Source organism: Oncorhynchus gorbuscha, unplaced genomic scaffold, assembly GCF_021184085.1.
Source record: "Oncorhynchus gorbuscha isolate QuinsamMale2020 ecotype Even-year unplaced genomic scaffold, OgorEven_v1.0 Un_scaffold_1177, whole genome shotgun sequence".
NCBI lineage: Eukaryota > Metazoa > Chordata > Actinopteri > Salmoniformes > Salmonidae > Oncorhynchus > Oncorhynchus gorbuscha.
Window position 1 is genome coordinate 30,887 of NW_025746036.1, and position 18,650 is coordinate 49,536.

At 43.6% G+C, this 18,650-nt stretch overlaps 1 protein-coding gene across 1 annotated transcript; it reads left to right on the plus strand.

The window, feature by feature from the left end:
* Positions 1-6,333: 6,333 nt before the first annotated feature.
* LOC124021713 (zinc finger protein 239-like) lies at positions 6,334-8,589 on the plus strand. Its single transcript, XM_046336829.1, has 3 exons — positions 6,334-6,462; positions 6,520-6,828; positions 7,625-8,589. Exons 2-3 carry the CDS (start codon positions 6,555-6,557, stop codon positions 8,146-8,148), a joined length of 798 nt encoding a protein of 265 aa, XP_046192785.1. The 5' UTR covers positions 6,334-6,462; positions 6,520-6,554; the 3' UTR covers positions 8,149-8,589.
* The last annotated feature ends 10,061 nt before the right edge of the window (positions 8,590-18,650 follow it).

The window sequence follows — 18,650 nt, forward strand, 5'->3', positions numbered from 1 at the left end:
CTTTTTGGGAATTTAACTTCAATTAACCTGAAAGTGTTCATAGTATAAACATCTGTTGGGTTGGTAGAATGTGTAAAGACCCTCCTCATTGGTTAATATTCACTGTAGTAGAAACATCTGTTGTGTTGGTAGAATGTGTAAAGACCCTCCTCATTGGTTAATATTCACTGTAGTATAAACATCTGTTGGGTTGGTAGAATGTGTAAAGACCCTCCTCATTGGTTAATATTCACTGTAGTAGAAACATCTGTTGGGTTGGTAGAATGTGTAAAGACCCTCCTCATTGGTTAATATTCACTGTAGTAGAAACATCTGTTGGGTTGGTAGAATGTGTAAAGACCCTCCTCATTGGTTAATATTCACTGTAGTAGAAACATCTGTTGGGTTGGTAGAATGTGTAAAGACCCTCCTCATTGGTTAATATTCACTGTAGTAGAAACATCTGTTGGGTTGGTAGAATGTGTAAAGACCCTCCTCATTGGTTAATATTCACTGTAGTAGAAACATCTGTTGTGTCATGCAGGTGAATGAGGACCCAAAAGCGACTTGGCGAAAACAGAGTTTTTAATCCAGTAAGAAACTTAACAAAACAAAAAGCATAATACTACTCGTAAAGACGAGAACAGACTGGAGACTTGATCGAGAACTGCAGGTTGCCTCGGGAAGGCACTTGAACCTAGCAGACTCAGACACCTGCTCACCACGCAGCATCTTAGGGAAACACGACACGACAGGGCAAAACATAGACACAGCACGGTGAATTATAGATGAGGATCCGACAGGGCAGGTACGGAAAACAAGGAGAGAAATAGGGACTCTAATCAGGGAAAAGGATCGGGAACAGGTGTGGGAAGACTAAATGATGATTAGGGGAATAGGAACAGCTGGGAGCAGGAACGGAACGATAGAGAGAAGAGAGAGCGAGAGAGTGAGAGAGGGAGGGGGAGAGAGAGGGATAGAAAGAGGGAAAGAACCTAATAAGACCAGCAGAGGGAAACGAATAGAAGGGGAAGCACAGGGACAAGACATGATAATTAATGACAAAACATGACAGTACCCCCACTCACCGAGCGCCTCCTGGCGCACTCGAGGAGGAATCCTGGCGGCAACGGAGGAAATCATCAATGAGTGAACGGTCCAGCACGTCCCGAGACGGAACCCAACTCCTCTCCTCAGGACCGTAACCCTCCCAATCCACTAAGTATTGGTGACCCCGTCCCCGAGAACGCATGTCCATGATCTTATGTACCTTGTAAATAGGTGCGCTCTCGACAAGGACGGGAGGGGGGAGGGAAGACGAACGGGGGTGCGAAGAAAGGGCTTGACACAGGAGACATGGAAGACAGGATGGACGCGACGAAGATGTCGCGGAAGAAGCAGTCGCACAGCGACAGGATTGACGACCTGGGAGACACGGAACGGACCAATGAACCGCGGAGTCAACTTACGAGAAGCTGTCGTAAGAGGAAGGTTGCGAGTGGAAAGCCACACTCTCTGGCCGCAACAATACCTTGGACTCTTAATCCTGCGTTTATTGGCGGCTCTCACAGTCTGTGCCCTGTAGCGGCAAAGTGCAGACCTCACCCTCCTCCAGGTGCGCTCACAACGTTGGACAAACGCTTGAGCGGAGGGAACGCTGGACTCGGCAAGCTGGGATGAGAACAGAGGAGGCTGGTAACCCAGACTACTCTGAAACGGAGATAACCCGGTAGAAGACGAAGGAAGCGAGTTGTGAGCGTATTCTGCCCAGGGGAGCTGTTCTGCCCAAGACGCAGGGTTTCTGAAAGAAAGGCTGCGTAGTATGCGACCAATCGTCTGATTGGCCCTCTCTGCTTGACCGTTAGACTGGGGATGAAACCCGGAAGAGAGACTGACGGACGCACCAATCAAACGACAGAACTCCCTCCAAAACTGTGACGTGAATTGCGGGCCTCTGTCTGAAACGGAGTCTAACGGGAGGCCATGAATTCTGAACACATTCTCGATAATGATTTGTGCCGTCTCCTTAGCGGAAGGAAGTTTAGCGAGGGGAATGAAATGTGCCGCCTTAGAGAACCTATCGACAACCGTAAGAATCACAGTCTTCCCCGCAGACAAAGGCAGACCGGTAATGAAGTCTAGGGCGATGTGAGACCATGGTCGAGAAGGAATGGGGAGCGGTCTGAGACGACCGGCAGGAGGAGAGTTACCCGACTTAGTCTGCGCGCAGTCCGAACAAGCAGCCACGAAACGGCGCGTGTCACGCTCCTGAGTCGGCCACCAAAAGCGCTGGCGAATAGACGCAAGAGTGCCTCGAACACCGGGATGACCAGCTAACTTGGCAGAGTGAGCCCACTGAAGAACAGCCAGACGAGTGGAAACAGGAACGAAAAGGAGGTTACTAGGACAAGCGCGCGGCGACGCAGTGTGCGTGAGTGCTTGCTTAACCTGTCTTTCAATTCCCCAGACTGTCAACCCGACAACACGCCCATAAGGAAGAATCCCTCGGGATCAGTAGAAGCCACAGAAGAACTAAACAGACGGGATAAGGCATCAGGCTTGGTGTTCTTGCTACCCGGACGGTAAGAATTCACAAACTCGAAACGAGCGAAAAACAACGCCCAACGAGCTTGACGGGCATTAAGTCGTTTGGCAGAACGGATGTACTCAAGGTTCTTATGGTCTGTCCAAACGACAAAAGGAACGGTCGCCCCCTCCAACCACTGTCGCCATTCGCCTAGGGCTAAGCGGATGGCGAGCAGTTCACGGTTACCCACATCATAGTTGCGCTCAGATGGCGACAGGCGATGAGAAAAATAAGCGCAAGGATGAACCTTATCGTCAGACTGGAAGCGCTGGGATAGAATGGCTCCCACGCCTACCTCTGAAGCGTCAACCTCGACAATGAATTGTCTAGTGACGTCAGGAGTAACGAGGATAGGAGCGGACGTAAAACGTTCTTTTAGAAGATCAAAAGCTCCCTGGGCGGAACCGGACCACTTAAAACACGTCTTGACAGAAGTAAGAGCTGTGAGAGGGGCAGCAACTTGACCGAAATTACGAATGAAACGCCGATAGAAATTAGCGAAACCTAAAAAACGCTGCAACTCGACACGTGACCTTGGAACGGGCCAATCACTGACAGCTTGGACCTTAGCGGAATCCATCTGAATGCCTTCAGCGGAAATAACGGAACCGAGAAAAGTAACGGAGGAGACATGAAAAGAGCACTTCTCAGCCTTTACGTAGAGACAATTCTCTAAAAGGCGCTGTAGAACACGTCGAACGTGCTGAACATGAATCTCGAGTGACGGTGAAAAAATCAGGATATCGTCAAGATAGACAAAAACAAAGATGTTCAGCATGTCTCTCAGAACATCATTAACTAATGCCTGAAAAACAGCTGGCGCATTGGCGAGACCAAACGGCAGAACCCGGTACTCAAAATGACCTAACGGAGTGTTAAACGCCGTTTTCCACTCGTCCCCCTCTCTGATGCGCACGAGATGGTAAGCGTTACGAAGGTCCAACTTAGTAAAGCACCTGGCTCCCTGCAGAATCTCGAAGGCTGATGACATAGGGGAAGCGGATAACGATTCTTAACCGTTATGTCATTCAGCCCTCGATAATCCACGCAGGGGCGCAGAGTACCGTCCTTCTTCTTAACAAAAAGAACCCCGCCCCGGCCGGAGAGGAAGAAGGCACTATGGTACCGGCGTCAAGAGACACAGATAAATAATCCTCGAGAGCCTTACGTTCGGGAGCCGACAGAGAGTATAGTCTACCCCGAGGAGGAGTGGTCCCCGGAAGGAGATCAATACTACAATCATACGACCGGTGAGGAGGAAGGGAGTTGGCTCGGGACCGACTGAAGACCGTGCGCAGATCATGATATTCCTCCGGCACTCCTGTCAAATCGCCAGGTTCCTCCTGAGAAGTGGGGACAGAAGAAATGGGAGGGATGGCAGACATTAAGCACTTCACATGACAAGATACGTTCCAGGATAGGATAGAATTACAAGACCAATTAATAGAAGGATTATGACATACTAGCCAGGGATGACCCAAAACAACAGGTGTGAAAGGTGAACGAAAAATCAAAAAGAAATAGTCTCACTGTGGTTACCAGATACTGTGAGAGTTAAAGGTAGTGTCTCAAATCTGATACTGGGAAGATGACTACCATCTAAGGCAAACATGGGCGTAGGCTTGTCTAACTGTCTGAAAGGAATGTTATGTTTCCGAACCCATGCTTCGTCCATGAAACAACCCTCAGCCCCAGAGTCAATCAAGGCACTGCATGTAGCACCCGAACCGGTCCAGCGTAGATGGACCGACATAGTAGTACAGGATCTAGATGAAGAGACCTGAGTAGTAGCGCTCACCAGTAGCCCTCCGCTTACTGATGGGCTCTGGCCTCTTACTGGACATGAATTAACAAAATGTCCATCAAATCCGCAATAGAGGCACAGGCGGTTGGTGATCCTCCGTTCCCTCTCCTTAGTCGAGATGCGAATCCCTCCCAGCTGCATGGGCTCAGTCTCAGAGCCAGAGGAGGGAGATGGTTGCGATGCGGAGCAGGGAAACACCGTTGATGCGAGCTCTCTTCCACGAGCCTGGTGACGAAGATCTACCCGTCGTTCTATGCGGATGGCGAGAGCAATCAAAGAGTCCACACTGGAAGGAACCTCCCGAGAGAGAATCTCATCTTTGACCACTGTGTGGAGTCCCTCCAGAAAACGAGCGAGCAGCGCCGGCTCGTTCCAGTCACTAGAGGCAGCAAGAGTACGAAACTCTATAGAGTAATCCGTTATGGATCGATCACCTTGGCATAGGGAAGCCAGGGCCCTAGAAGCCTCCCCACCAAAAACTGAACGGTCAAAAACCCGAATCATCTCCTCTTTAAAGTTCTGGTAATTGTTAGAACAATCAGCCCTTGCCTCCCAGATAGCTGTGCCCCACTCTCGGGCCCGGCCAGTAAGGAGTGAAATGACGTAAGCAACCCGAGCTCTCTCTCTAGAGTATGTGTTGGGTTGGAGAGAGAACACAATCTCACACTGGGTGAGAAAGGAGCGGCACTCAGTGGGCTGCCCGGAGTAGCAAGGTGGGTTATTAACCCTAGGTTCTGGAGGCTCGGCAGGCCAGGAAGTAACAGGTGGCACGAGACGAAGACTCTGGAACTGTCCAGAGAGGTCGGAAACCTGAGCGGCCAGGTTCTCCACGGCATGGCGAGCAGCAGACAATTCCTGCTTGTGTCTGCCGAGCATGGCTCCTTGGATCTCGACGGCAGTGTTACGAGCGTCTGTAGTCGCTGGGTCCATTCCTCGGTCGGATCCTTCTGTCATGCAGGTGAATGAGGACCCAAAAGCGACTTGGCGAAAACAGAGTTTTTAATCCAGTAAGAAACTTAACAAAACAAAAAGCATAATACTACTCGTAAAGACGAGAACAGACTGGAGACTTGATCGAGAACTGCAGGTTGCCTCGGGAAGGCACTTGAACTTAGCAGACTCAGACACCTGCTCACCACGCAGCATCTGAGGGAAACACGACACGACAGGGCAAAACATAGACACAGCACGGTGAATTATAGATGAGGATCCGACAGGGCAGGTACGGAAAACAAGGAGAGAAATAGGGACTCTAATCAGGGAAAAGGATCGGGAACAGGTGTGGGAAGACTAAATGATGATTAGGGGAATAGGAACAGCTGGGAGCAGGAACGGAACGATAGAGAGAAGAGAGAGCGAGAGAGTGAGAGAGGGAGGGGGAGAGAGAGGGATAGAAAGAGGGAAAGAACCTAATAAGACCAGCAGAGGGAAACGAATAGAAGGGGAAGCACAGGGACAAGACATGATAATTAATGACAAAACATGACATGTTGGGTTGGTAGAATGTGGAAAGACCCTCCTCATTGGTTAATATTCACTGTAGTAGAAACATCTGTTGGGTTGGTAGAATGTGGAAAGACCCTCCTCATTGGTTAATATTCACTGTAGTATAAACATCTGTTGGGTTGGTAGAATGTGTAAAGACCCTCCTCATTGGTTAATATTCACTGTAGTAGAAACATCTGTTGTGTTGGTAGAATGTGTAAAGACCCTCCTCATTGGTTAATATTCACTGTAGTAGAAACATCTGTTGGGTTGGTAGAATGTGGAAGTAGGTTTTAAATTCACACTTATTACAAATCTACAGTTGTCTGACTATTATATAATTATTTAATGAAATAAATGTAAAAATGCACTTTTTGTCTGGAAATAAAATGAACATTTATCTGCGTTAACCACTCCAGTCAGCAGATGGCGATATGCGTTTTTCAGGCGATGTATTCAGAGTGACGTATAATGTAGTGGACGGGACGCTTCTTCAACAACATCTCGTCAGTCACCTCGGTAGCTTCCTAGCGGAAACGTTCAAGCTGTTCAGACTGCTTCGGTCTATATTTACTTCTGTATTTGGAACATAATTCTGTCTTTTAACTAGTTTCCCCATTTCATGTCATATTTCCGTTTAGTCAGGTAACGGTAGCTGACTTGATAAATGAGCCTATCACTAGGCTAGTCGCCCCGACCATGAGCTCAGCAAGCTGCTGCCCTCCTGCTAAAAAAGAGGTCTGCTGGAAGGAGAAAGAAGGTATTTGGCTGAACGTTGTCGTGAAAGAGGAGAATGAAGAGGAGGATGTCAGTAAACGAACGAACGAAGAAGTAGAGGGTGAGGCTGTTACACAGAAAGAAGAGGAAGAAAACGATTATACTTTTTCTGGAGTGAATGAAGGAGAGATAACTGTCATATTGAAGGAGGAGGAGAGGAAAGAAGAGGAGGAGACAGAAGATCTGAGTAACACCAGTTAAGTCCTGTCTTGAAAATAGTTGTTGAACTGATACGTGGTTTTAAAACGTCATTCTACTCTAGTTCTGAGCTTAAATGCCGTTTTTTAATGTAGGAATTGATAAAGCTACACTGTAAGATGTGAATAGCATCAAGAAGCTGCCCAACAACAAAACTTTAACAATGGATTTGCACCCAAAATCACAACTTAAATGTCTCACGTAATGGACTTGCCTTCATTCAATACTGCAGTTCCACTGTACTGAACTGGAGGCGATTTCCAGCCCACTGTTGACTGCGGTCAATTGAGCCGACAGTCGCAAAACGCGGTCAGGCCATCTGCTCTTCGGTTTCTTCCTGAATTTGCGTGCGCGAATACACTTTACGGAATGGCGTTTTTTCAGGTAGGGAAACTGAGTTGAATGGACTCTCATGCACAGGTAGTCGAGACGATGGGTACAAATCATTCCAAGCAAACCGTTTGAAGCACACTTATTCAATCTTCCATAATAAAAATGATACCAAATCGTTTATTTAATTTTCGCCTCATCATTAAGTACTTTATCATTGCTAGAGTGTCAAGCGTAGGCTGGACTGGTGTAAACGCTACAGCATACAATGACATTCTAGACCATCCTCTCTGACTAAGAACCACACAGAGACCTGCATTTTGTAGTGGCTTTAATAACACTTGTGAAAACTGACTTCAGGTGATTGAGGGATCTAGTCTAGATTAAACGTCATAGGAAGTTTTATCGTGTGGAGCTTTCATTCAGGTCTCTGTTTAATTAAATAATCTGTTTGTCTTTGACAGGAAAGAGACCAGACTCTCCTTCTGACCGCAGGAAGAGTCCTTCAGGGAAACCAGACCCCGAGACGTCCAAACCAGCAGGACGACATCACTGCTCCCAGTGTGGAAAGAGTTTTACTCAGTTAGGGAGCCTGAGAACACATAAGAGAATACACACTGGAGAGAAGCCTTACCACTGTTCCCAATGTGGAATGTCGTTTACCCAGTTAGGGAGCCTGCAAACACATGAGAGGGGACACACAGGGGAAAAGCTTTTCCAATGTTCCCATTGTGGAAAGAGTTTTGGCCAGGTAGGAAACCTGAACAAGCATGAGAGGACACACACAGGTAAGAAGATGTACCGCTGCTCCCAGTGTGGAGAGAGATTTACCCGGTTAAGGTACCTGAAAGAGCATGAAAGAATACATACAAATACACAGGAGGAGAAGACATACCACTGCTCTCATTGTGGAAAGACATTTTCCCAGTCAGAGAACCTGAAAACACATGAGAGAATCGAGAGGCTGTGTTCTGACTTGTGTTTCTGACTGAGAATGTGTGTGTTTGTTTGGGCTGTCAGACTTGAATTCACTTTGTGTAATGTTAGTGCACTATTTTTAATTGTGATTAATCCATTGTCTGAAAGGGTTAAAAACACACTGAAAACATCCAGAATACATCCTATATACAGCTAAAATCTACAATGCCATGTAAACACAAGATGACATTGAGGTTAAATAAAGTGTGATTTATCAATTGAACATATTTTGACACGTCCACTGTGTGTCTCTGTAGAGTCATAATATCCACAACAACTAGAGGTCAAACAGGGAGATGGTTCCATTCATTTTCCCCACAGGGCTGTGTTTTGTTTAGACTCACCCTGGTCTGATGTTTTCATAACCATGTAAATCTCTCTGGGATGAGGTGACTGAGGACACAGTGTGTTGTGAATTTATTGTCATGTTTTTAAAATGGTATAACTGCCTTTATTTTTTATTTTTGGCAGGCTGGGGATCTATAATAAACCCCAGGAAGAGTAGCTGCTGCCTTGGCAGGAACTAATGGGGATCCATAATAAACCCCAGGAAGAGTAGCTGCTGCCTTGGCAGGAACTAATGGGGATCCATAATAAACCCCAGCTGCTGCCTTGGCAGGAACTAATGGGGATCCATAATAAACCCCAGGAAGAGTAGCTGCTGCCTTGGCAGGAACTAATGGGGATCCATAATAAACCCCAGGAAGAGTAGCTGCTGCCTTGGCAGGAACTAATGGGGATCCATATTAAACCCCCAGGAAGAGTAGCTGCTGTCTTGCCAGGAACTAAATTGGATCCATAATAAATACAAATACTTTTATCAATATATTTGTCTCTCTTTACTCTCCGATTCAAATATGCTAATTAGCATCAAAGTAGACAACATGCAAGACTACAAATCCCTGCAAGCTCCTGCAAGTCATCTCTAGCCGACACCTTTCACAGAACTGTTCACAGAATTGTCCATTGAAATAAATGTTGACAATTTAATCATTGCTATATTAAGGCCTGATTGGTGGAGTGCAGCAGAGATGGTTGTCCTTCTGGAAGGTTCTCCCGTCTCCACATAAGAAATCTGGAGCTCTGTCTGTGTGAACATTGGGTTCTTGTTCACCTCCTTGACCAAGGCCCTTCTCCCTCGATTTCTCAGTTTGGCCGGGTGGCCAGCTCTAGAAAGAGTATTGGTGGTTCCAAACTTCTTCCATTTAAGAATGATGGAACCACTAAAATTGTGTTCATGGGGAACGTCAATGCTGCAGACATTTTTTGGTACCTTTCCACAGATCTGTGCCTCGACACAATCCTGTCTCAGAACTGTACGGACAATTGACCATGTCTAATTTATTGAATTTACCACAGGTGGACTCCAATCAAGTTGTAGAAACATCTCAAGGATGATCAATGGAATCAGGATGTCTGAGCTAATTTTCAAGTCTCATAACAAAGGGTCTGAATACTTAAGTAAATACATTTGCAAAAATTTCAAATCTGTTTTTGGTTTGTTATTATGGGGTTTTGTGTGTAGATTGATGAGGGAAAAACATATTCAATTTTATAATGAAGCTGCAACGTAACTAAATGTGGAATAAGTGAAGGGGTCTGAATACTTAATGAATACACTGTCTACCACTGGAAGAGGTTTCTATCATTGGCAGTTTTGTACACAGTCAGGTGATACGTGGTATAGAAAGTCCAATCATAGGAGAGAACATGGGAGGCACTATACTGTGTGTCTGCAGGTGTCTATCTGGTCAAAACCACTGATACAGCCTCTGGTGGGATGGATCGTGTCTACAGAGGAACCTACATATTACTGCACTGTCGGAGCTAGAAACACAAGCATTTAGTTAGATACTACTGCACTGTCGGAGCTAGAAACACAAGCATTTAGTTAGATACTACACTGTCGGAGCTGAAACACAAGCATTTAGTTAGATATTACTGCACTGTCGGAGCTAGAAACACAAGCATTTAGTTAGATACTACTGCACTGTCGGAGCTAGAAACACAAGCATTTAGTTAGATACTACTGCACTGTCGGAGCTAGAAACACAAGCATTTAGTTAGATACTACTGCACTGTCGGAGCTAGAAACACAAGCATTTAGTTAGATACTACTGCACTGTCGGAGCTAGAAACACAAGCATTTAGTTAGATACTACTGCACTGTCGGAGCTAGAAACACAAGCATTTAGTTAGATACTACTGCACTGTCGGAGCTAGAAACACAAGCATTTAGTTAGATACTACTGCACTGTCGGAGCTAGAAACACAAGCATTTAGTTAGATACTACTGCACTGTCGGAGCTAGAAACACAAGCATTTAGTTAGATACTACTGCACTGTCGGAGCTAGAAACACAAGCATTTAGTTAGATACTACTGCACTGTCGGAGCTAGAAACACAAGCATTTAGTTAGATACTACTGCACTGTCGGAGCTAGAAACACAAGCATTTAGTTAGATACTACTGCACTGTCGGAGCTAGAAACACAAGCATTTAGTTAGATACTACTGCACTGTCGGAGCTAGAAACACAAGCATTTAGTTAGATACTACTGCACTGTCGGAGCTAGAAACACAAGCATTTTGCTACACCTGCAATAACATTTTCTAAACACGTGTATGTGACCAATACATGTGATTTGATTCTGATTTGAAATAAATGTCCTATTTATCAAAGGTGCTTTTGGCTGGTGTCAAAATGACTCCAAAGTATTTGAATTTGTTTAAAGTCCTTATTGATACAGAAACACAAAACCAGGATTTAGATGTATTAAGAACAAGTGGATTGACAAAGTCATGAAACATTGGATGAATTGAACAAACTACATTTTGGCTGTGATAAAAGATCCATGTCAGAACTATGGATCAATGTAAATATGTAGCGGATCTAAAGTTTTAAATTATCACTCATTAAAAACGAATCAATCAACACATGCTTCTCTTTGAACGACTTAATATAATATTACACTTTTATGAAATAAAATATGTGAAATAAAATATATGAAAAATAAACGTTTGGTTCCTCAACTGCGTTGCCCCTCCAGTCAGCAGATGGCGATGTGCGTCTTTTACGTTCAGGCGACGCTGCCAGTGTGACGTATAATCTAGTGGACGGGACGCTCCTTCAACAACAACAGACACCTCGGTAGCTTTATAGCAAACATAGCTACAACATTCACTCTCTTTACACTGTTTTGGTGTATGTTAGTCGCTGTGTATTAAACACACTTCTGTCGTATGTACGTGTTGGCCCATTTAATTATATAAATATGTTGTTTGTCAGCTAGCTGGTTTGCTAAATTAGCTTAAAACTGGGCTAGTTGCTAATGCTAGCTAGCGAACATCTCCGACCATGAGTTCACTAAGCTGCTCTCCTGCTAAAGAAGAGGAGGTCTTCTGGATGGAGAAAGAAGCTTTCCTTAAAGAGGAGGAGGAAGAGAAGGAGGAAACTGGATATCTGGGCCCGGTTTCCCCAACGCATCTTAACGCATCCTTTTTTACGCCAATGTTTAGAAACAATGTAAATCAACACTGTAGAGCCTCAACATGGTTAAGACCCATGTTTGAGTTCAGCTCAGGACTTCCCCCTGAATTCACTACACTATGAATACGTTTATAATGTTACTGTCAACTTGATTTACAGTAGCGTCTCGTTACTCTGTTTGTGTAGAGAACTGTTACTTAATGGACAGACTATTGTACAACACACAGAGCTATTTTCCTTCATTCAGGACATTTAGAATGACAACACATTACAGAGGAGCCTAGTGGGATTATTCACACAATTATCTGGTGATCAGGTTATGAAATGTCATGACAAACACATTTTAGTTTCCATGTTTCACCTGAAATATTAAATGATTTATAATCCTAGGTCTATGTTATTGTTAGGTGAAGTTATGGGTCCTACAGTAGGTCTATGTTATTGTTAGGAGACGTTATGGGTCCTACAGTAGGTCTATGTTATTGTTAGGTGACGTTATGGGTCCTACAGTAGGTCTATGTTATTGTTAGGTGACGTTATGGGTCCTACAGTAGGTCTATGTTGTTGTTAGGTGACGTTATGGGTCCTACAGTAGGTCTATGTTGTTGTTAGATGAAGTTATGGGTCCTACAGTAGGTCTATGTTGTTGTTAGGTGAAGTTATGGGTCCTACAGTAGGTCTATGTTATTGTTAGGTGACGTTATGGGTCCTACAGTAGGTCTATGTTGTTAGATGAAGTTATGGGTCCTACAGTAGGTCTATGGTATTGGTATGATAGAGGTTTCTGCAACTAAATTGCGGGTGCATTGCCATCGAGCGCCTATTTTAGCAAACACAGAAAGGGGCCTATATTGGTGACCAAAGGTTGTCTGGCACACTGCTTAGGGGTTCAGCAACTGTAATAACTGAATAACTTCTAGCCCACAATCATCGATGTTACTACTAATGTGAAAACAAGACAAAATATGACTATTGTTGGTCACTTGACTGTCTTAAGACAATTGTCAAATAATTGTAATATTCATTACAGATGTCAATTGTTGTACAACATCATGGCTTTGCTGTTGGCATCACCTTTTACAGTGTATTTCTGCTGTTGTGGGCCTTTAACCATCTGTCTGACTTGTTGTTCACGCATGAGAGAGATGTGACTATCGTGGATACTCTGGGGAGCCTCAACAACATCATGAAGCTGACGAGGCAGAGAAGAGTCCCTCCCGATCAGAACACCTCAAGAAACACCAGTGGAGACCAACAGGGAAGAAATCTCACTGCTGCTCTGACTGTGGGAAGAGTTACTTAAGATCAAATTCACTAAAAGTACCTGAGAATTCACACAGGAGAATCTTATAGCTGTGATCAATGTGGGAAGAGTTTTACTCAGTCAAGCAGCCTGGTATCACACCAGAGAATACACACAGGAGAGAAACCTTACAGCTGTGAACTATGTGGGAAGAATTTTACTTCATCTAGTCATCTGACTATACACCAGAGAACACACACAGGAGAGAAACCTTACAGCTGTGAACTATGTGGGAAGAATTTTACTTCATCTAGTCATCTGACTATACACCAGAGAACACACACAGGAGAGAAACCTCATAGCTGTGGTCAATGTGACAAGAGATACTCTGATAAAAGATCTCTGATCAAACATCAGAAAATACATTAATGAAGGAGTTTCATGATATTAATGAATTAATATCACAATGTAGAATGTTTAAACATTGTAGTAGGAGTATTTTAATGATGTCACAATGTAGAATGTTTAAACATTGTAGTAGGAGTATTTTAATGATGTCACAATGTAGAATGTTTTAACATTGTAGTAGGAGTATTTTAATGATGTCACAATGTAGAATGTTTAAACATTGTAGTAGGAGTATTTTAATGATGTCACAATGTAGAATGTTTTAACATTGTAGTAGGAGTATTTTAATGATGTCACAGTGTAGAATGTTTAAACATTGTAGTAGGAGTATTTTAATGATGTCACAATGTAGAATGTTTAAACATTGTAGTAGGAGTATTTTAATGATGTCACAATGTAGAATGTTTAAACATTGTAGTAGGAGTATTTTAATGATGTCACAATGTAGAATGTTTTAACATTGTAGTAGGAGTATTTTAATGATGTCACAGTGTAGAATGTTTAAACATTGTAGTAGGAGTATTTTAATGATGTCACAATGTAGAATGTTTTAACATTGTAGTAGGAGTATTTTAATGATGTCACAATGTAGAATGTTTAAACATTGTAGTAGGAGTATTTTAATGATGTCACAATGTAGAATGTTTTAACATTGTAGTAGGAGTATTTTAATGATGTCACAGTGTAGAATGTTTAAACATTGTAGTAGGAGTATTTTAATGATGTCACAATGTAGAATGTTTTAACATTGTAGTAGGAGTATTTTAATGATGTCACAATGTAGAATGTTTAAACATTGTAGTAGGAGTATTTTAATGATGTCACAGTGTAGAATGTTTTAACATTGTAGTAGGAGTATTTTAATGATGTCACAATGTAGAATGTTTTAACATTGTAGTAGGAGTATTTTAATGATGTCACAGTGTAGAATGTTTTAACATTGTAGTAGGAGTATTTTAATGATGTCACAATGTAGAATGTTTTAACATTGTAGAAGGAGTATTTTAATAATGTCACAATGTAGAATGTTTTAACATTGTAGAAGGAGTATTTTAATGATGTCACAATGTAGAATGTTTTAACATTGTATAAGGAGTATTTTAATGATGTCACAATGTAGAACACTAAACGTTTGCCCCCTGTTCAATTGATTTCTGCATGATATGGATATTAAGCCTCAGGGGGAAAATCCAGGCTCTGAATTGAAAGAGTGATATTTATATGATATAACAGAAAGTGACTAACACAAAAAGAGCTGTGTTACACTTACAGCATTGGTGACCCACTGGAATCAAAATGTAGCTAGATGTTTTCTACAAGTTGTCCTCTAACCAGTGATGTACACATTATTCACAGATTCCATGTGGTTTTTGAGCTGTTAGTTTTAACAGGAGAAACTCATCTCCCCCTTTGGAACAAATTATTTCAACATGATATCGATGAATGATGAAAAATAAGTGTTGCGTTCCTTTGTTTAACGACCTCTAAATGTAAATGCATCTCTCCAAAATGTAGCTGACTGTCTGACTGACACATTAAAGCTGTGTTTTGACATTGGGCTGAACCACCAAGCTAAATGTCATTGAAAAGACGTTGAAAAGAAGACTATACCCAACGTCCAATATACGTTTGGTTTTAGTTGAAGGTTTTAAATATTTATTTTCAGGTTGTTGTTAATAAAGACTTGAAAACAACTTAATTTCAATGTTCTTACAGTTTAGACACATTGACTGAATCAACTATTTCACCAAAACCAGAACCTGTGAATTCAACTAGACTTTATTACAAACAGTAACAAAGCTGAACAATTCCATGGAAGAACTGACTCTTCATTCTTAGTACTTGGCTTTTATACAGTCTGATCCTGATATAACATTCTAACCACTACCCTGCTGCCGCAATAATACACTAAATACATGTAATATAGCCTATACAGTCTGATCCTTACATAACATTCTAACCACTAGGCTACCCTGCTGCCCCAATAATACACTCAATACATGTAATATAGCCTATACAGTCTGATCCTTACATAACATTCTAACCACTACCCTGCTGCCCCAATAACACACTAAATACATGTAATATAGCCTATACAGTCTGATCCCTACATAACATTCTAACCACTAGGCTACCCTGCTGCCCCAATACTACATTAAATACATGTAATATAGCCTATACAGTCTGATCCTTACATAACATTCTAACCACTACCCTGCTGCCCCAATAACACACTAAATACATGTAATATAGCCTATACAGTCTGATCCTTACATAACATTCTAACCACTAGGCTGCTGCCCCAATAATACATTAAATACATGTAATATAGCCTATACAGTCTGATCCTTACATAACATTCTAACCACTACCCTGCTGCCCCAATAATACACTCAATACATGTAATATAGCCTATACAGTCTGATCCTTACATAACATCATCACTCCACTTTATGAATCTACCCTGCCGTCCCAATATTGTGAGAGGTGATATTCTCCTGGACCAGACAGCATCACAGGTGATATTCTCCTGGACCAGACAGCATCACAGGTGATATTCTCCTGGACCAGACAGCATCACAGGTGATATTCTCCTGGACCAGACAGCATCACAGGTGATATTCTTCTGGACCAGACAGCATCACAGGTGATATTCTCCTGGACCAGACAGCATCACAGGTGATATTCTCCTGGACCAGACAGCATCACAGGTGATATTCTCCTGGACCAGACAGCATCACAGGTGATATTCTCCTGGACCAGACAGCATCACAGGTGATATTCTCCTGAACCAGACAGCATCACAGGTGATATTCTCCTGGACCAGACAGCATCACAGGTGATATTCTCCTGGACCAGACAGCATCACAGGTGATATTCTACTGGACCAGACAGCTGGGTGAATACACTATATATACAATAGAATGTGGACACCCCTTCAAATTAGTAGATTGGGCCATTTCAGCCACACCAGTTGCTGACAGGTGTTTAAAGCCATGCAATCTCCATAGACAAACATTGGCAGTAGAATGGCCTTACTGAAGATCTCAGTAACTTTCAACGTGACACCGTTATAAGATGGCACCTTTCCAACAAGTCAGTTTGTCAAATTCCTGCCCTGCTGGAGCTGCCTGGTCGACTGTAAGTGCTGTTATTGTGAAGTGGAAACATCTGGGACCAACAACGACTCAGCCAAGAAGTAGTGGGCCACACAAGCTCACAGAACAGGACCGTCGAGTGCTGAAGAGGGTAACGTGTAAAAATCATCTGTACTTGGTTGCAACTCTCACTAACTAGATCCAAACGGCCTCTGGAAGCAACATCAGCACAATAAACTGTTTGTCAGGAGCTTCCTGAAATTGGTTTCCACGGCCGAGCAGCTGCATACAAACCTAAGATCAATATGGGCAATGTCAAGCGTCGGCTTGAGTGGTGTAAAACTCACAGCCACTGGACTCTGGAGCCGTGGAAACGTATTCTCTGGAGTAATGAATCATCTTCACCTTCTAGCAATACAACACACTAATCTGGGTTTGAAGGATGCCAGGAGAACGGTACCTGCCCTAATGTATAGTGACAACTGTAAAGTTTGGTGGAGGAGGAATAATGGTCTGGGGCTGTTTTTCATGGTTCGGGCCCATTAGTTTCAGTTAAGGGAAATCTTAATGCTACAGCAGAGAATGACATCCTAGAGGAATCTGTACTTCCAACTTTGTGGCAACAGTTTGGGAAGGCCCTTTCCTGTTTCAGCCTGACAACGCCCCTGTACACAAAGCGAGTTCCATACATGAATGGTTAGTTGAGATTGGTGTGGAAGAACTTCACAAAGCCCTGACATTAAAAACGTCAAACACCTTTGGGATGAATTGGAACGCTGACTGACAGGCCTCATCGCCCGACCTCACTAATGCTCTTGGAATGGAAGCAAGTGCTCGCAGCAATGTTCCATCATCTAGTGGAAAGCCTTCCCAGAAGACTGGAGGCTGTTATAGCAGCAATGTTCCAACATCTAGTGGAAAGCCTTCCCAGAAGAGTGGAGGCTGTTATAGCAGTAATGTTCCAACATCTAGAGGAAAGCCTTCCCAGAAGAGTGGAGGCTGTTATAGCAGCAAATGGGGGGGTAAATCCATGCAAATGCCCATGATTTTGGATTGAGATGTTTGACGAGCAGGTGTCCACATACTATTGTATATTTCGTGTATATACTACAGGCAGGCAGGCCCTCCTCTCCTCTTCTCCCCCTCTCCTCTCCTCTCCTCTCCCTCTCCTCTTCTCCCCCTCCTCTCCTCCCTTCTCTCCTTTCCTCTTCTCCCCCTCTCCTCTCCTCTTCTCCCTTCTCTCCTTTCCTCTTCTGCCCCCTCTCCTCTCCTCTTCTCCCTTCTCCTCTTCTCTCATCTTCTCCCTTCTCCCCTCACCTCTTCTCCCTTCTCTCCTCTCCTCTTCTCTCCCCTCTCCTCTTCTCCCTTCTCCCCTCTCCTCTTCTCCCTTCTCTCCCCTCTCCTCTTCTCCCTTATCTCCTCTCCTATTCTCCCCCTCTCCTCATCTCCCCCTCTCCTCTCCTCTTCTGCCCCCTCTCCTCTCCTCTTCTCTACCCCCTCCCCTCCTCTCCTCTTTTCCTCCCTCTCCTCATCTCCCCCCTCTACTCTTCTCCCCCTCTCCCCTTCTCCCCCTCCCCCTCCTCTCCTCTTTTCCTCCCTCTCCTCTCCTCATCTCCCCCCTCTCCTCTTCTACTCCCTCTGCTCTTCTCTCTCCTCTCCTCTTCTCCCCCTTTCCCCTTCTTCTACCTCCCCTTACTTTATTTAATATAAATTAAAGGATGGGAGGGAGACAAAGAGGGGGAGGGGAAGGGAAGTAGGGTAGAGAGGGAGGAGGTGGAGAGAGAATATATTTTTATCACTGTCTTCTCACCATGGATATCATCATAACCAGTAACCTGTTCCTCTCTTGGCCCAGCCTGACCCTGACATATAGCATCAGGCCTGTTGAGTTGACTTGGGTAACAGACCTCTAGCTTCTACACCACATCCCCCCTTCTCCTGCTCTGACATGAGACCTCATCAGTACTCATTTTGGGTGCTGGTACTGTTTATATTTAGGTGCTGAAACATTAAGCCAATATTCTATAAGAGTTGAACTCAATCAGTAGAAAGTTAGAGGTGATATTATAGGACACTATGTGAAACGTTGCTGCTCTGTCAGCAGTTTCCTGTGGAGTTTTTTTTAACATGTTAGTTTGCTGTAGTGTGTTCAACCACTGATCCAAGATAAGTTGCTAAGAAGTTAATCTCACATCATTGACGTTAGGACGTAATGAGAGAGAAGTCATAAAGCCTAGCAGTATTTTCCACTCTTCAGTCCATTCTTTATGACAG

Excerpts from the sequence above, each read along its gene's own strand:
- LOC124021713 (XM_046336829.1), top strand. The coding sequence starts at position 6,555 with ATGAGCTCAGCAAGCTGCTGCCCTCCTGCTAAAAAAGAGGTCTGCTGG. Across the intron at positions 6,829-7,624 it reads AGAAGATCTGAGTAACACCA|GAAAGAGACCAGACTCTCCT; the intron begins GTTAAGTCCTGT and ends TGTCTTTGACAG.